Source organism: Taudactylus pleione, unplaced genomic scaffold (genome assembly GCF_031769625.1).
Source record: "Taudactylus pleione unplaced genomic scaffold, aTauple2 ptg001928l, whole genome shotgun sequence".
Classification (NCBI taxonomy): domain Eukaryota; kingdom Metazoa; phylum Chordata; class Amphibia; order Anura; family Myobatrachidae; genus Taudactylus; species Taudactylus pleione.
The window spans coordinates 267,501-285,969 of NW_028286325.1; the positions used below are offsets into that span (position 1 = coordinate 267,501).

At 45.1% G+C, this 18,469-nt stretch overlaps 1 protein-coding gene across 6 annotated transcripts in view; it reads left to right on the forward strand.

The window, feature by feature from the left end:
- Positions 1 to 18,469, forward strand: part of TRAK2 (trafficking kinesin protein 2) — a 174,544-nt gene that overhangs the window by 45,804 nt on the left and 110,271 nt on the right. For 5 of the 6 annotated variants that reach the window (XM_088465261.1, XM_088465260.1, XM_088465262.1 and 2 more), the window contains exon 2: positions 17,170 to 17,427. In XM_088465261.1, coding sequence (XP_088321387.1) covers positions 17,391 to 17,427 — 37 coding nt within the window. In that variant the 5' untranslated portion in view covers positions 17,170 to 17,390. Of the gene's footprint in view, positions 1 to 17,169; positions 17,445 to 18,469 lie in introns of all 6 variants that reach the window. The other variant, XM_088465265.1, reaches the window with a different exon arrangement.

Below are 18,469 nucleotides of genomic sequence, written 5' to 3' on the forward strand. Positions count from 1 at the left end.
TCACTGAGCTGCACCAATGGTTATTGTACACAGGGCTCTGGTATCAGGTCAGCCCATAGCATTACTGTATCCATGCTGGGGGCCAATGCAGAGATGAATGTATGTCGGCCATAGTGGCTCCTGTGTGCGGGGTTACGCGCGTTTATACCCTCTGGTGACACAGGGTGAGAGATATAGCCATTAGTACAGGCTCACACCACGTCCTTGGCTGTATGCTCCTGTATTTCAGGGACTTTCTGACTTTATAAGACTCTTGTCAGAAGATTAAAGTAATTAAAGGGACTTGAATAGGGATAATCCCGCAGGCTGCTCGCTGAGGCAGAAGCGACAGACAGGAGACTGGCACACTGCAGGCCAGAGGCTTCCTACAACCCCAGCTGGCAGCAAGAATCACTGGGGAAATGAGATGTCGCTGTGCCATAGACTTTCCGTCATGTTTATTGTCAGCCTTTGTGTCTAGGGCTCCGGCCTACACAATTACTCCAGCAAAGTGCTGTACGGTCACGTGTCAGGGGCTTATTTCCAGCTGAACTGTGTGTGTGATGGGTGAGCGCCGCGCAGCGCACGGTCCCTGTTTCCATGGCAGGTTCTGAGACCACATGTTCTGTGTGATCCTTCTGTTCTTGCAGTAATATATATAATTACCACGGCCTGTCTCTCCTTGGGCTGCAGAGAACGATAGCCATGGGTTTATTATCCGGTGCTTACATGTTGTACAATGTGCTCAGTGCTTTGCGTGTACTGTTGGTAATACCTAAGCGTGCAGTTTCGGCTCGTAACCGCGCTATTATTACCGAGCATTCGATGCTAATTGTTCCCACATTATGTGAGTGCGGCAAATGAACAGAATGTATATAAGTAAGTAGACACAACCTGCTGTATGTAGCCAGGGCTCTGTGTCATGGTGTATTTCCTCTGTAATGATATCACATTGCAGTATATACCGGCGTACGCTGTGTTACAGTATATACAGGCGTACGCTGCGTTACAGTGTATATACCGGCGTACGCTGAGTTACAGTATATATACCGGCGTACGCTGTGTTACAGTATATACAGGCGTACGCTGAGTTACAGTGTATATACAGGCGTACGCTGAGTTACAGTGTATATACAGGCGTACGCTGAGTTACAGTGTATATACAGGCGTACGCTGAGTTACAGTATATATACAGGCGTACGCTGAGTTACAGTGTATATACAGGCATACGCTGAGTTACATTATATATACAGGCGTACGCTGAGTTACAGTGTATATACAGGCGTACGCTGAGTTACAGTGTATATACAGGCGTACGCTGAGTTACAGTGTATATACAGGCGTACGCTGAGTTACAGTATATATACAGGCGTACGCTGAGTTACAGTGTATATACAGGCATACGCTGAGTTACAGTATATACGGGCGTACGCTGAGTTACAGTATATATACGGGCGTACGCTGAGTTACGGTGTATATACCGGCGTACGCTGAGTTAGAGTATATATACCGGCGTACGCTGAGTTACAGTGTATATACAGGCGTACGCTGAGTTACAGTGTATATACAGGCGTACGCTGAGTTACAGTGTATATACAGGCGTACGCTGAGTTACAGTGTATATACAGGCGTACGCTGAGTTACAGTATATATACAGGCGTACGCTGAGTTACAGTGTATATACAGGCATACGCTGAGTTACATTATATATACAGGCGTACGCTGAGTTACAGTGTATATACAGGCGTACGCTGAGTTACAGTGTATATACAGGCGTACGCTGAGTTACAGTATATATACAGGCGTACGCTGAGTTACAGTGTATATACAGGCGTACGCTGAGTTACAGTATATACGGGCGTACGCTGAGTTACAGTATATATACGGGCGTACGCTGAGTTACGGTGTATATACCGGCGTACGCTGAGTTAGAGTATATATACCGGCGTACGCCGAGTTACGGCGTGTATACCGGCGTACGCCGAGTTACGGCGTGTATACCGGCGTACGCCGAGTTACGGCGTGTATACCGGCGTACGCCGAGTTACGGCGTGTATACCGGCGTACGCCGAGTTACGGCGTGTATACCGGCGTACGCCGAGTTCCGGCACTGTTGATGGGAGAGATCTACGTGACTGCACTAAGCTACATGTGTTGTGTTATTGTACGGGTCGCACTGGTCTATGCACAGTAATGGCAGCTGATGTAAGGACACAGCACAGGGACCAGATGTCCACAGAGAGCAGATCAGCATTAATACATCATCTGATTAATAATAGACTTATACCAGGAGGCGGCTGTAAGGGAAATGTGACCAGCTGCCATAATGGCCGACTCCTGATTCCAGCAACGTGTTTGTAAATGATTTTTTGTTTGTACTGTTTGCAGAGGCGATTTCTTCTGTGCTGTGTATAGGGAGATGTATATATATGTGCTGTGTATAGGGAGATGTGTATATATGTGCTGTGTATAGGGAGATGTGTATATATGTGCTGTGTATAGGGAGATGTGTATATATGTGCTGTGTATAGGGAGATGTGTATATATGTGCTGTGTATAGGGAGATGTGTATATATGTGCTGTGTATAGGGAGATGTGTGTATATAGGGAGATGTGTATATATGTGCTGTGTATAGGGAGATGTGTATATATGTGCTGTGTATAGGGAGATGTGTGTGTATATAGGGAGATGTGTATATATGTGCTGTGTATAGGGAGATGTGTGTATATGTGCTGTGTATAGGGAGATGTGTGTATATGTGCTGTGTATAGGGAGATGTGTGTATATGTGCTGTGTATAGGGAGATGTGTGTGTATATGTGCTGTGTATAGGGAGATGTGTGTGTATATGTGCTGTGTATAGGGAGATGTGTGTATATGTGCTGTGTATAGGGAGATGTGTGTATATGTGCTGTGTATAGGGAGATGTGTGTATATGTGCTGTGTATAGGGAGATGTGTGTATATGTGCTGTGTATAGGGAGATGTGTGTGTATATGTGCTGTGTATAGGGAGATGTGTGTGTATATGTGCTGTGTATAGGGAGATGTGTATATATGTGCTGTGTATAGGGAGATGTGTGTATATGTGCTGTGTATATATGTGCTGTGTATAGGGAGATGTGTATATATGTGCTGTGTATAGGGAGATGTGTGTATATGTGCTGTGTATAGGGAGATGTGTGTATATGTGCTGTGTATAGGGAGATGTGTGTGTATATGTGCTGTGTATAGGGAGATGTGTGTGTATATGTGCTGTGTATAGGGAGATGTGTATATATGTGCTGTGTATAGGGAGATGTGTGTATATGTGCTGTGTATATATGTGCTGTGTATAGGGAGATGTGTATATATGTGCTGTGTATAGGGAGATGTGTGTATATGTGCTGTGTATAGGGAGATGTGTGTATATGTGCTGTGTATAGGGAGATGTGTGTATATGTGCTGTGTATAGGGAGATGTGTGTATATGTGCTGTGTATAGGGAGATGTGTATATATGTGCTGTGTATAGGGAGATGTGTGTATATGTGCTGTGTATAGGGAGATGTGTGTATATGTGCTGTGTATAGGGAGATGTGTGTATATGTGCTGTGTATAGGGAGATGTGTGTATATGTGCTGTGTATAGGGAGATGTGTGTGTATATGTGCTGTGTATAGGGAGATGTGTGTGTATATGTGCTGTGTATAGGGAGATGTGTGTGTATATGTGCTGTGTATAGGGAGATGTGTATATATGTGCTGTGTATAGGGAGATGTGTGTATATGTGCTGTGTATATATGTGCTGTGTATAGGGAGATGTGTGTATATATGTGCTGTGTATAGGGAGATGTGTGTATATGTGCTGTGTATAGGGAGATGTGTGTATATGTGCTGTGTATAGGGAGATGTGTGTATATGTGCTGTGTATAGGGAGATGTGTGTATATGTGCTGTGTATAGGGAGATGTGTGTATATGTGCTGTGTATAGGGAGATGTGTGTGTATATGTGCTGTGTATAGGGAGATGTGTGTGTATATGTGCTGTGTATAGGGAGATGTGTGTGTATATGTGCTGTGTATAGGGAGATGTGTATGTATATGTGCTGTGTATAGGGAGATGTGTATATATGTGCTGTGTATAGGGAGATGTGTGTATATGTGCTGTGTATATATGTGCTGTGTATAGGGAGATGTGTGTATATATGTGCTGTGTATAGGGAGATGTGTGTGTATATGTGCTGTGTATAGGGAGATGTGTGTGTATATGTGCTGTGTATAGGGAGATGTGTGTATATGTGCTGTGTATATATGTGCTGTGTATAGGGAGATGTGTGTGTATAGGGAGATGTGTGTGTATATGTGCTGTGTATAGGGAGATGTGTATATATGTGCTGTGTATAGGGAGATGTGTGTATATGTGCTGTGTATATATGTGCTGTGTATAGGGAGATGTGTGTATATATGTGCTGTGTATAGGGAGATGTGTGCATATGTGCTGTGTATAGGGAGATGTGTGTGTATATGTGCTGTGTATAGGGAGATGTGTGTATATGTGCTGTGTATAGGGAGATGTGTGTATATGTGCTGTGTATAGGGAGATGTGTGTATATGTGCTGTGTATAGGGAGATGTGTGTATATGTGCTGTGTATAGGGAGATGTGTGTATATGTGCTGTGTATAGGGAGATGTGTGTATATGTGCTGTGTATAGGGAGATGTGTGTGTATATGTGCTGTGTATAGGGAGATGTGTGTGTATATGTGCTGTGTATAGGGAGATGTGTATAGGGAGATGTGTATATATGTGCTGTGTATAGGGAGATGTGTGTATATGTGCTGTGTATATATGTGCTGTGTATAGGGAGATGTGTGTATATATGTGCTGTGTATAGGGAGATGTGTGTATATATGTGCTGTGTATAGGGAGATGTGTATATATGTGCTGTGTATAGGGAGATGTGTGTATATGTGCTGTGTATATATGTGCTGTGTATAGGGAGATGTGTGTGTATATGTGCTGTGTATAGGGAGATGTGTGTGTATATGTGCTGTGTATAGGGAGATGTGTATATATGTGCTGTGTATAGGGAGATGTGTGTATATGTGCTGTGTATATATGTGCTGTGTATAGGGAGATGTGTGTATATATGTGCTGTGTATAGGGAGATGTGTGCATATGTGCTGTGTATAGGGAGATGTGTGTATATGTGCTGTGTATAGGGAGATGTGTGTATATGTGCTGTGTATAGGGAGATGTGTGTATATGTGCTGTGTATAGGGAGATGTGTGTATATGTGCTGTGTATAGGGAGATGTGTGTATATGTGCTGTGTATAGGGAGATGTGTGTGTATATGTGCTGTGTATAGGGAGATGTGTGTGTATATGTGCTGTGTATAGGGAGATGTGTATATATGTGCTGTGTATAGGGAGATGTGTGTATATGTGCTGTGTATGTGCTGTGTATAGGGAGATGTGTGTATATATGTGCTGTGTATAGGGAGATGTGTGTATATGTGCTGTGTATAGGGAGATGTGTGTATATGTGCTGTGTATAGGGAGATGTGTGTATATGTGCTGTGTATAGGGAGATGTGTGTATATGTGCTGTGTATAGGGAGATGTGTATATATGTGCTGTGTATAGGGAGATGTGCTGTGTATAGGGAGATGTGTGTATATGTGCTGTGTATATATGTGCTGTGTATAGGGAGATGTGTGTGTGTATATGTGCTGTGTATAGGGAGATGTGTGTGTATATGTGCTGTGTATAGGGAGATGTGTGTGTATATGTGCTGTGTATAGGGAGATGTGTGTGTATATGTGCTGTGTATAGGGAGATGTGTGTATATGTGCTGTGTATAGGGAGATGTGTGTATATGTGCTGTGTATAGGGAGATGTGTGTATATGTGCTGTGTATAGGGAGATGTGTGTATATGTGCTGTGTATAGGGAGATGTGTGTATATGTGCTGTGTATAGGGAGATGTGTATATATGTGCTGTGTATAGGGAGATGTGTATATATGTGCTGTGTATAGGGAGATGTGTATATATGTGCTGTGTATAGGGAGATGTGTATATATGTGCTGTGTATAGGGAGATGTGTATTCTGCTCCTATTCTGGGATGGAGGTTCCCCCCAAATCATCTTTCCCGACCACTTTTATTTTGCAGTGACCACAGCTGAACCTGTAATCTGTCATCCTGGCACATGGGCAGAGCTCAGGGGCCAGCTACGTGGGCAGAGCTCAGGGGCCAGCTACGTGGGCAGAGCTCAGGGGCCAGCTACGTGGGCAGAGCTCAGGGGCCAGCTACGTGGGCAGAGCTCAGGGGCCAACTACGTGGGCAGAGCTCAGGGGCCAGCTACGTGGGCAGAGCTCAGGGGGCAGCTTTCCCAGCTCGCTATTTGCCATTTACTCCATGTACTGCAGCCGTATGCCGGGATGTATAAATAGCGCTATTGTGATGAACACCATCCATCTGATGTATAGTATAGGACCTTGGTTCCAAGCTTTGTTATGCTACTTCATATTTAGCCCCTATTACTAATATTCGTTACTAATAATGTTGCATTTTGCTTTCTTTTTCAAAACAACTAGAATTGTGTCGCTTATATGATGCCAGCGACGGCTTCAGTACATTTTCCCTCTGTTCTCCGAAAATGCTAGAACTAAAGAGATCATAAACTGCGCAGATTCCTCCTGCTTATAATTGGAAGGTGCAGTACTGGAAAGCGTCCTGTTCCTTTGCTATTATAGTGGTTAATGCGCGGTACGCCTCAGTGCCGCTCACTGTATACAGTGGAATTATTTTGTGTCCCATCGTTATTTTGGATAGTTTAGTGGCCGCGGTGGTACATGTGTAAGTGACGGGATACTTATTGGTAGTAAATTTTCTTCAGGGTCCATAGGGTCCACAGGAACTACCTTGGGGTATGTAGTTGGAGCAATCCAATGCACCAAACAGCTACAGCTTTGGAGCTCCCAGCATGCCCTGGTCCCCCTCTATATACCCCGCCCTCAGCCACAGGCATTCAGTGTTTTTTGTTTTTTTGTTTGGTGCGCAGCAAGACCAGTCTTACCTGTTATACAGTCCCAGGCTTTTTTATTTTATGATTTACCTTAGTTTTTGAACTTGAGAGTCTAGGCGCCGATAATTACGCATGTACCGCAACTCCTTCTACCTCCGCTGACGCTGAAACACCAGTACCGTTATATGCCCTGAGGTTCCCGGCAGGCCTCAGCGTGACTTAGCAGCGGCTTTTGCGGAGTTCCAGACTGCAGTCGAATCACGGAGATGTCAGGTAAGCGATTCCTCGTGAGGAATCGTGCGCGGCAGTCCTGGCTTCCGGTGTAGAGACGCATCGGAGTTGGCTGCAGGTGAAGGCCACTTGTAACGTGTCCTCACTAAGGCGGCCGGGACCATATCGTCTGTCGCCGGGGACTGGTGGTAAGACGCCCTAGAGGTGCACTAGTCAACGTCTTACTACTGTGAGGTCAGCGTACCCGGCCGACAAAATCGCAGCCATGGGGGGGTAGGCGTTCCCCCGGCCGCTCCCATGAATTCCTGTTGGGTTAATACTGCTGCTCATCTAGTCAGAGTATGCCGCCGTCTATAGCCTCTCACAGACAGACCTGTAGCGGTAAAGCAGGGGCATAAGAGAGGTTCTCGTCAGTCGTTGCCTCAAGAGTCTGACTCGGCCTCCTCAGCAGGCTCTGATACTCAGAGTTCTGGGTCTTACACAGTGGGAGAAGACCATCAGTCCCTTGTGGATGTCCCCTCTCTGGGAGAGCGGTTAGATCTGTCCTCAGTATAGAGGAAGAGGAGGCCTCACTGACAGCCAAGGCTCCGGTCTTTAGACTTCAGAAGGTGGCTATGGATTATTTCCCTCAGTCTGAGCAACTGACTGATCTCATGTCTGAGGCATGAGGCACTCCTAGTAAGCATTTCTATGTTACCAGCTATATAACCTCTCTATACACATTGGCACTTGGTGAGTGTAACAAATAGTAAGTCCCCCCCGACGATAGATGCTCATGTTACAAGATTGATCAGGAGCGCTACGTTACCCATTCCTGCAGCATCCTCTCTGATAGAGGTTACAGATAGAAAAATGTAAAATTATTTGAAATCCATGTTTTCATTATCTGGAGCTATTACCAGACCAGCTATGGCTGTAGCCTGGGTGGCCAAAGCTATGGAAGAATGGACAAGGTCTCTGGAAGATACAATGCCGGATGCAACCAGAGAACAACAGTCTCTACTCAGTCACATGCGAGAAGCAGCTGTGTATATGGGGGAAAACGGTGATTGACGCAGATATCTTGGCCTCAAGGGTCTCGGCAAACTGAGTTGCAACCCGAAGATCACTTTGGCTATAGACCTGGAAGGCGGATGGAGGGTCCAAAAAGGCCCTTGAATCCTTGCCTTTTGCAGGGAAGGTACTGTGTGGACCAGAGCTGCATTACATATTTGACAGCACCGAAGTCTGCTGAATTACCTTCCATGACTACCTCTAAATTTAGGCAGTCGTCATCTCAGTCCTTTAGCCCACAGGGTAGGGCAAAGAAACGGCCTCCTCCTGACATGGTCATTCCCACAAGAAGCCGCTTCTCCCAGTAGGCCGGTCAGAGCTTCGGCCTACCGGGAGTCTATTGGGGCCCTCCTGAAGTCGGGAGTTATAGGGGTCTATTTACTAGGCTTTGTTAGAAGATAAAGTGAACAGTGATAAGGTACCAGCCAATCGGCTCCTAACTGCCATCTCACAGGCTGTGTTTGAAAAATGGCAGTTAGGAGCTGATTGGCTGGTACCTTATCACCGTTCACTTCATCTCCTAACAATAAAGCTTAGTAAATAGACCCCATAGTCCCCGTCCCTGTGATGCAACTGGGAAGGTGATGATATTATTTAAATTTTATTTTTGATTCATAAACCAAATCGGTCGCATCGCCCTATATTGAATCTGAAATCTCTCAACAGATTCATCAAGGTGCCCAAATTCCGTATGGAAACCCTACGGTCAGTTATGGTGGCGATGGAGCCTGGAGATTTCATGGTCTCCCTGGACATACAGGATGCATATCTGCATGTGCCAATTGCACAGTCCCACCAAGGCTTTCTGAGATTGGCGGTAGATCAGCAACATTACCAATTCCAGGCTCTACCCTTCGGTCTAGCCACAGCCCCTCGGGTATTTACCAAGATAATGGCAGTCATGATGGCACGTCTCAGACGACAAGGAGTCAGGATACTGCCATGTTTGGACGATCTCCTGATATTGGCGCAATCTCAGGAGATGTTACAATGTCCTCTGCGGATGACCATTGTCTGCCTAGAAGAGGACGGCTGGGTAATCAATTGGACAAAGTCCTCTCTTTCTTCAACTCAGCAGATGGTGCACTTGGGGGCGTTGCTGGACTCTCTGGGACAGAGGATTCTTCTACCAGAAGACAAGATTGTGGCACTACAGTCTCGTGTGCGCAGTCTTCTCTGCATGCAAACAGTGTCAGTACACTTGGCAATGCAGGTGCCGGGCTCCATGGTATCCACATTCGACATGATGGCCTATGCCCAGTTCAACTCCAGGTCCCCGCAACAATGGATCCTTGCTCATTGGGATGGTCAGTATCATCGGATAAAGTCTCAGATGATCCGCATCTCGCCAGAGGTCTCTCTCTCTCTCTCCCTCTCTCTCTCTCTCTCTCTCTCTCTCTCTCTCTCTCTCTCTCTCTCTCTCTCTCTCTCTCCCTCTCCCTCTCCCTCCCTCCCTCCCTCCCTCCCCCATTTAAACAAGGGTCGCCCATTATGGGTACTTCTCAACACGGATGCGAGGCTACGGAGCGGTGATGGGGTGTCACACCTTTCAGGGAAGGTGGACGGTTCAGGAAAGTCACCTACCAATAAGTATCTTGGAGCTTTGTGCACTGCACAAAGTGCTCATACTGGTGCAGGACCTCCTACAGGGCAGGCCTGTCCAGATTCAGTACGACAGCAGTGGCCTACATCAATCATCAGGGAGGCACACGAAGTCTGGCTGCCATGAAGAAAGTGGCAGAAATTCTGCTGTGAGCAGAATGCCATCTTCCAGCAATCTCTGCAATATTCATCCCAGGACTTCTTAAGTCGCCAGGACCTAAACCCCGGAGAATTAGCTCTTCATCCGGACGTCTTTCAACTCCTGGTGGACAGGTGAGGAATACCAGACATGGACCTCATGGCCTCACGTCGCAACCACAAGGTTCCCAGGTACGGGTCCAGAACAAGTGACCCCCTCAGCAGCCTTCGTGGATGCTCTGGCGGTGAGGTGAGACTTCAGGTTGGCATACCGGTTTCCACCAATCTCCCTCCTCCCAAGAGTCATCAGAAAGTTCAAACAGGAAGGCGGCAGGATAATACTAATAGTCCCTGCCTAGCCCAGGAGGCTTTGGTTCTCTGATATGACAGGTCTATCCATAGACAGTCCACTTCCACTGCCTCTACGGCTGGATCTGCTAGTGCAGGGTCCATGCCTATACCAGGATTTACTTGGGCTGACTTTGTTGGCATGGCTCTTGAGTCTACCGTCTTAAAGGCCAAGGGTTTTTCTGCCTCTGTGATCCAGACGATGCTGAGGGCAAGGAAGCCTGCCTCCGCCCGCATCTATCACAGAATTTGGCATTCATATTTTCTTTGGTGTTCTCACAGAAAATATGATCCGAAGGTTTTCAAGGTCTCAAGAGTACTGTCTTTTCTTCAGGCAGGATTAGACTTAGGTCTTCGCCTGTCAACTTTGAGAGTCCAGGTTTCTGCATTGTCAGTTTTGTTCCAATACAGAATTGCCCCTCTGCCGGATGTTAGAACATTCTTACAAGGGGTTCTTCGGCTGCAACCTCCATTTCTCCCTCCAGTGGCACCGTGGGATTTATCCCTGGTTCACATGGCACCTCAGGCTCCTCCTTTTGAACCCTTGAATACGGTGGACCTGCGATGGCTGACAGCGAAGACACTTTTTCTCCTCGCTATTTCTTCAGCTCGCAGAGTTTCTGACTTGGCAGCACTTTCATGTCGCTCTCCATATTTGATGTTTTTTTATCAGAGTAGAGCGGTTCTTCTTACTATTGTAGTTCCGGCTTTTCAGTCTTCAGCAGGTGAAGCTTCCCTGGATGTGGTACAAGCCCTTCGTATTTACGTTGGGTCGTAACGACTCCATCAGGAAATCAGATTCGCTCTTTGTGTTATATGGGTTTCACAAACGAGGCTGGCCATCTAACAAGCAGACTTTGGCTCGCTGGCTGCGTATGACTATTTCTCAGGTCTATACACAGGCTGATCTCCCTGTCCCAAACAAGGTGACAGGACATTCCACTCTGTCTGTGGGACCATCGTGGGCGATTAGACATGGCGCCTCGGCTGAACAGCTGGGCAAGGCAGCCACTTGGTCTTCCGTCCATACCTTTATCAGACTCTATGCATTTCATACTATTGCCTCCCAGGATGCTTCCTTTTGTCAGCGGATTCTCCTCTCTGCGCAGGAGCATCCCCACCCTTAAGGGAACTGCTTTAGGACATCCCCAAGGTAGTTCCTGGGGACCCTATCGACCCTGAAGAAGAAAATTAGAGTTATGGTATAACATACCTTTTGTTAACTGTTGTTGTTTGTTTTTTGTTTGTTTTTTTCTTCGAGGTCCACAGGTTGCCCACCCTGACGCACCTGGCCTCAGTTGGGATCTGTTCTTCGGCATTTTTGTATCACTGATTCCCTCTTCGTATGTTGAGTGTTTCTTGGGTACATTGCATTTCCTTCTCCCCTTTCCGTCTCTTGCCGTTATGCTTGTTTACAAACATTTGCCTGTGGCTGAGGGCGGGGTATATAATGAGGGGGGCCAGTGCATGCTGGTAAAAGCGTTAACAAAGGTATATTATACCATAACGCTAAAAAAAAAAAATTCTGATCTTTTTAATGCAGATTTGTGGTGCAATAAAACGTTTGTGTATTGTAGCCATTTATATTGTTTGCTTTCTTTCTGTTGTGAAGCTTATAGAAGGGGAAGACAACGAACGGTACAAATCTGTGGGAAAATGTGACCGTACATTCGTAACCCTAATCTGCCCCTTGGTGCCTAACCCTCTCTCCTTGTGCCTATCCCTAACCGTCTGGTTAAGGGCCTAACCCTAACCGTCTGGTTAAGGACCTAACCCTAACCGTCTGGGTAAGGGCCTAACCCTAACCGTCTGGTTAAGGACCTAACCCTAACCGTCTGGGTAAGGGCCTAACCGTCTGGGTAAGGGCCTAACCCTAACTGTCTGGGTAAATGGTCGAACATTTTTGTGTTGACCATTTCAATATTGACCCCTTTACCTATCTTCACCCATGTCGATCTTTTGTGTGTCGACATTTTGTACCTGTCGACATTTTATGCCTGTCGACAGTCTACCATTTGGACAAAGTATTAAAACGTGAAAGTTAGATTTAGGATTGTTTAGTTTGTCCCATTACTTTTGGCCTCTAAAAAAGTGGGAGGCACATATAGAAACCGTTGTAATTCCTACACCGTTCACCTGATTTGGATGTAATTACCCTCAAATTAAATCTGAAAGTCTGCAGTTAAATCACATCTTGTTTGTTTCATTTCATAGCCATTGTGGTGGTGAATAGAGGCCAAAATATGAACATTCTGTCAATGTCCCAATATTTATGCACCTGACTGTATATATGATAGACATTGGGTGTACACACTGATAGATCTCTATGATAGACATTGGGTGTACACACTGATAGATATATATGATAGACATTGGGTGTACACACTGATAGATACAGTATATATGATAGACATTGGGTGTACACACTGATAGATACAGTATATATGATAGACATTGGGTGTACACACTGATAGATATATATGATAGATATTGGGTGTACACACTGATAGATATATATGATAGACATTGGGTGTACACACTGATAGATATATATGATAGACATTGGGTGTACACACTGATAGATACAGTATATATGATAGACATTCAGTGTACACACTGATAGATATATATGATAGACATTGGGTGTACACACTGATAGATCTCTATGATAGACATTGGGTGTACACACTGATAGATATATATGATAGATATTGGGTGTACACACTGATAGATATATATGATAGACATTGGGTGTACACACTGATAGATATATATGATAGACATTGGGTGTACACACTGATAGATACAGTATATATGATAGACATTGGGTGTACACACTGATAGATATATATGATAGACATTGGGTGTACACACTGATAGATCTCTATGATAGACATTGGGTGTACACACTGATAGATATATATGATAGACATTGGGTGTACACACTGATAGATACAGTATATATGATAGACATTGGGTGTACACACTGATAGATACAGTATATATGATAGACATTGGGTGTACACACTGATAGATATATATGATAGATATTGGGTGTACACACTGATAGATATATATGATAGACATTGGGTGTACACACTGATAGATATATATGATAGACATTGGGTGTACACACTGATAGATACAGTATATATGATAGACATTGGGTGTACACACTGATAGATATCTATGATAGATATTGGGTGTACACACTGATATATATGATAGACATTGGGTGTACACACTGATAGATACAGTATATATGATAGACATTGGGTGTACACACTGATAGATATATATGATAGACATTGGGTGTACACACTGATAGATACAGTATATATGATAGACATTGGGTGTACACACTGATAGATATATATGATCGATATTGGGTGTACACACTGATAGATATATATGATAGACATTGGGTGTACACACTGATAGATATCTATGATAGATATTGGGTGTACACACTGATAGATATATATGATATCTATCTCTCAGTGAAGTCATCCTGCCACATCTCTGAACATTTAAATTGTGATGAAATCGCCCAAGTTGGCCTACATGTAGGACGACCATAGATATCCTTATTGTCCATACGGGAACACGCATCGTTGGTCATTCACTGCATAAAAATTAACGATTTATCGTTGGACGTTATCGTTCATAAATTTCGTACCGTGTGTACGCACCTTTAGACAGGTGTGCGAGAGAAAAAATGAAGAAAAAGTTAAAATAAGAAAATGAAATAGAAGAAAGGGAGAAAGAAGGAAAAACTTGAGATGAAAATATTTCAGGCACGAGGTTGTGTGCCTCGAAGTATCGCAGAGACACACACTCCCAGGTTGACGTAGCCTGAATACAGTATACTTATTGTTTTGTTCTATATCCATTTAAATTCAGGTATTTTTATACGATGACAAATATAGCTTCTAACAAGAAGAACCTTTAATGTGTAACCGGCTATTAATGTTTGTTTCTGTGTTACAGCTTAGATTGCAGATCTGTTATTGAAGATGTGAGTAAGATAAGAGGTTATAGACACATAATTCAGGGCAGTGTATTGTGTATATATTCCAGGATGGTTCAGCCATAAAGTCCCTGTCTCTGCATAGCGGGTGACTACTTTTATGTCTGGCAATTTGTCTCAGCTTCATAACATCTGAGATAAAGAGAGATGTAATTATATACAGGGCCTGTAACCAGCACATACCAATGTACAAAGACTAAATACTCTACATCACAAAGCAGATGTTACCTGGTGGGAAGCCAGTATGTGCCAGTCCCTGGTGAGCTTACAGCTGGTGCCGGGGGGCACTGCCTATAGGTCCAGGATTCTCTCTGAGATAAAGAGGGATGTAATTATATACAGGGCCTGTAACCAGCACACACCAATGTACAAAGACTAAATACTCTACATCACAAAGCAGATGTTACCTGGTGGGAAGCCAGTATGTGCCAGTCCCTGGTGAGCTTACAGCGGGTGCCAGGGGCACTGCCTATGGGTCCAGGATTCTCTGAGATAAAGAGGGATGTAATTATATGCAGTTATAGGAGCAGGTAACAGTTGGGGTAGTAGGGGGTAAGGGAATGCTGCAGTTGGGGTAGAGATGGGGGTTGAAGCAGGGAGCAGTTGTTGCAGAGAAGGGGTACAGGGGTGTAAGGGCGTGTGGAAGTTGGAGTAGGAAGGGGGATAAGTGGGGATGTAACTATGAGGCCTCAATACTGACATCGGAATCCCAGCAAGGCACTTAATAAAGGTGTCGAAATACTGACACCTACAGTATCTTAATCCCGACACCGGAACGCGGAGGACACCAGCCCAAACGAGGCAAGTCCGGGGTGCTCTTAGCGTTAGCAATGTAGCAGGAGAGAGGGGGGTATATAGAGACAATGTAGCAGAGGAGAGAGGGGGTATATAGAGACAATATAGCAGGAGAGAGAGGGGGTATATAGAGACAATGTAGCAGAGGAGAGAGAGGGAGTATATAGAGACAATGTAGCAGGGGAGAGAGGGAGTATATAGAGACAATGTAGCAGAGGAGATAGAGGGGGTATATAGAGACTATGTAGCAGAGGAGAGAGGGGGTATATAGAGACTATGTAGCAGAGGAGAGAGGGGGTATATAGAGACAATGTAGCAGAGGAGAGAGGGGGTATATAGAGACAATGTAGCAGAGGAGAGAGGGGGTATATAGAGACAATGTAGCAGAGGAGAGAGGGGGTATATAGAAACAATGTAGCAGAGGAGAGAGGGGGTATATAGAGACAATGTAGCAGAGGAGAGAGGGGGTATATAGAGACAATGTAGCAGGAGAGAGGGGGTGTATAGAGACAATGTAGCAGAGGAGAGAGGGGGTATATAGAGACAATGTAGCAGAGGAGAGAGGGGGTATATAGAGACAATGTAGCAGAGGAGAGAGGGTATATAGAGACAATGTAGCAGAGGAGAGAGGGGGTATATAGAGACAATGTAGCAGAGGAGAGAGGGGGTATATAGAGACAATGTAGCAGGAGAGAGAGAGTGGGTATATAGAGACAATGTAGCAGGAGAGAGAGGGGGGGTATATAGAGACAATGTAGCAGAGGAGAGAGGGGGTATATAGAGACAATGTAGCAGGAGAGAGGGGGTATATAGACACAATGTAGCAGGAGAGAGGGTATATAGAGACAATGTAGCAGAGGAGAGAGAGGGTATATAGAGACAATGTAGCAGAGGAGAGAGGGGGTATATAGAGACAATGTAGCAGGAGAGAGAGGGGGGGTATATAGAGACAATGTAGCAGAGGAGAGAGGGGGTATATAGAGACAATGTAGCAGGAGAGAGGGGGTATATAGACACAATGTAGCAGGAGAGAGGGTATATAGAGACAATGTAGCAGAGGAGAGAGAGGGTATATAGAGACAATGTAGCAGAGGAGAGAGGGGGTATATAGAGACAATGTAGCAGAGGAGAGAGGGGGTATATAGAGACAATGTAGCAGAGGAGAGTGGGTATATAGAGAGAGAAAGCCGGCAATAAATAAAGATATAAGAGGGAAACGTGTCAGATAGAGGGGTAGATATGGCAGGAAAAAGGGGGACAGATAGCTCAGGCACCGCCAGGGACAAATGCTAATGATAAAGGCGTCCTGGTCATTCCTTGTATGACATAATCTATGAGCGATTATACAACTATTTTACTGATCATATTTTTTATATAGAAACATTTTTATGTAGAAGTAACATCTTTATGTGTGTGACCAAACTTAATAACTGTTCTCAGTTATGATCATGGAGCTGGCTATATAAGCTTTCATAATGGGGAGTTTATATTTTATTTGTATTTGAGTTGTGTTTGGGTTGGAGGCGCCGTTTCCTTGTTTGTCACCAGCATTATGTAATGTAAGCGCCTCATTCTATTCTTTATACATAAGGCAGCAGATGGTACGCCTCCCTGTTACCGTACAGGTCTCCTCCTATAGGTGTAGAAGAAGCCAGGCCTGGGAGACGGCGAGTGGGGTCTGTCTTTCCTTGCTCGCTATATAGTGTACACCATGTGAAAAGCCAGAGCAGGACCTTGTGTGGGGTTCTCAGAGAGGGGCGTTCTGCTTTCTATAAGTCCCACCTAGTGTAACACAGAATAACAATGTCCCTCAGAGATTACAGCCTCTTCCATGGCCTTTGTACAGAATTTGCTTGTGGAGTAATAACACAATTGAATTGCCCAGTAAATGCCTTTTGATCCTATTAAATAAATTCATATTGTGTAACCGCTGCTGAGGATGGAATGATGAATGGCTGTGATAGTTACGGTGTGTTCTGCTCTCTCTCAGGTGACATGGGGAGAAGAAGGTAAGGCCAGGCCCTTCTCACCATGACCCAGAGATGTCCGCAGCCATACAGAAATACCCCCAGCCAATCAGAAGCCTGCCGCGCACACGCCAATCTGTCTCTTCTGCTTCTCTTTTAAAACTAAACGATAATCTGGAACCACCGGACCCCAGTTATTGGAGCAGATGCTGATCCCATCCTCCCGGGGTGTGAAGACAAACTCATGAGTATCCACTGTGGCGACTCCACTCCCGGCCATGGTAACGAAATAACAAGTGTATGTGTGTCTGCATGTACCGTATACTATAGCTCCTCTGTGACCCCGGCATGTACCATATACTATAGCTCCTCTGTGACCCCTGCATGTACCGTATACTATAGCTCCTCTGTGACTCCTGCATGTACCGTATACTATAGCTCCTCTGTGACCCCTGCATGTACCGTATACTATAGCTCCTCTGTGACCCCTGCATGTACCGTATACTATAGCTCCTCTGTGACCCCTGCATGTACCGTATACTATAGCTCCTCTGTGACCCCTGCATGTACCGTATACTATAGCTCCTCTGTGACCCCTGCATGTACCGTATACTATAGCTCCTCTGTGACCCCTGCATGTAACGTATACTATAGCTCCTCTGTGACCTCTGCATGTACCGTATACAATAGCTCCTCTGTGACCTCTGCATGTACCGTATACAATAGCTCCTCTGTGACCTCTGCATGTACCGTATACAATAGCTCCTCTGTGACCTCTGCATGTACCGTATACAATAGCTCCTCTGTGACCCCTGCATGTACCGTATACTATAGCTCTGTGACCTCTGCATGTACCGTATACAATAGCTCCTCTGTGACCCCTGCATGTACCGTATACTATAGCTCTGTGACCTCTGCATGTACCGTATACTATAGCTCCTCTGTGACCCCTGCATGTACCGTATACTATAGCTCCTCTGTGACCCCTGCATGTAACGTATACTATAGCTCCTCTGTGACCCCTGCATGTAACGTATACTATAGCTCCTCTGTGACCTCTGCATGTACCGTATACAATAGCTCCTCTGTGACCCCTGCATGTACCGTATACTATAGCTCTGTGACCTCTGTATGTACCGTATACAATAGCTCCTCTGTGACCCCTGCATGTACCGTATACTATAGCTCTGTGACCTCTGCATGTACCGTATACTATAGCTCCTCTGTGACCCCTGCATGTACCGTATACTATAGCTCCTCTGTGACCCCTGCATGTAACGTATACTATAGCTCCTCTGTGACCCCTGCATGTAACGTATACTA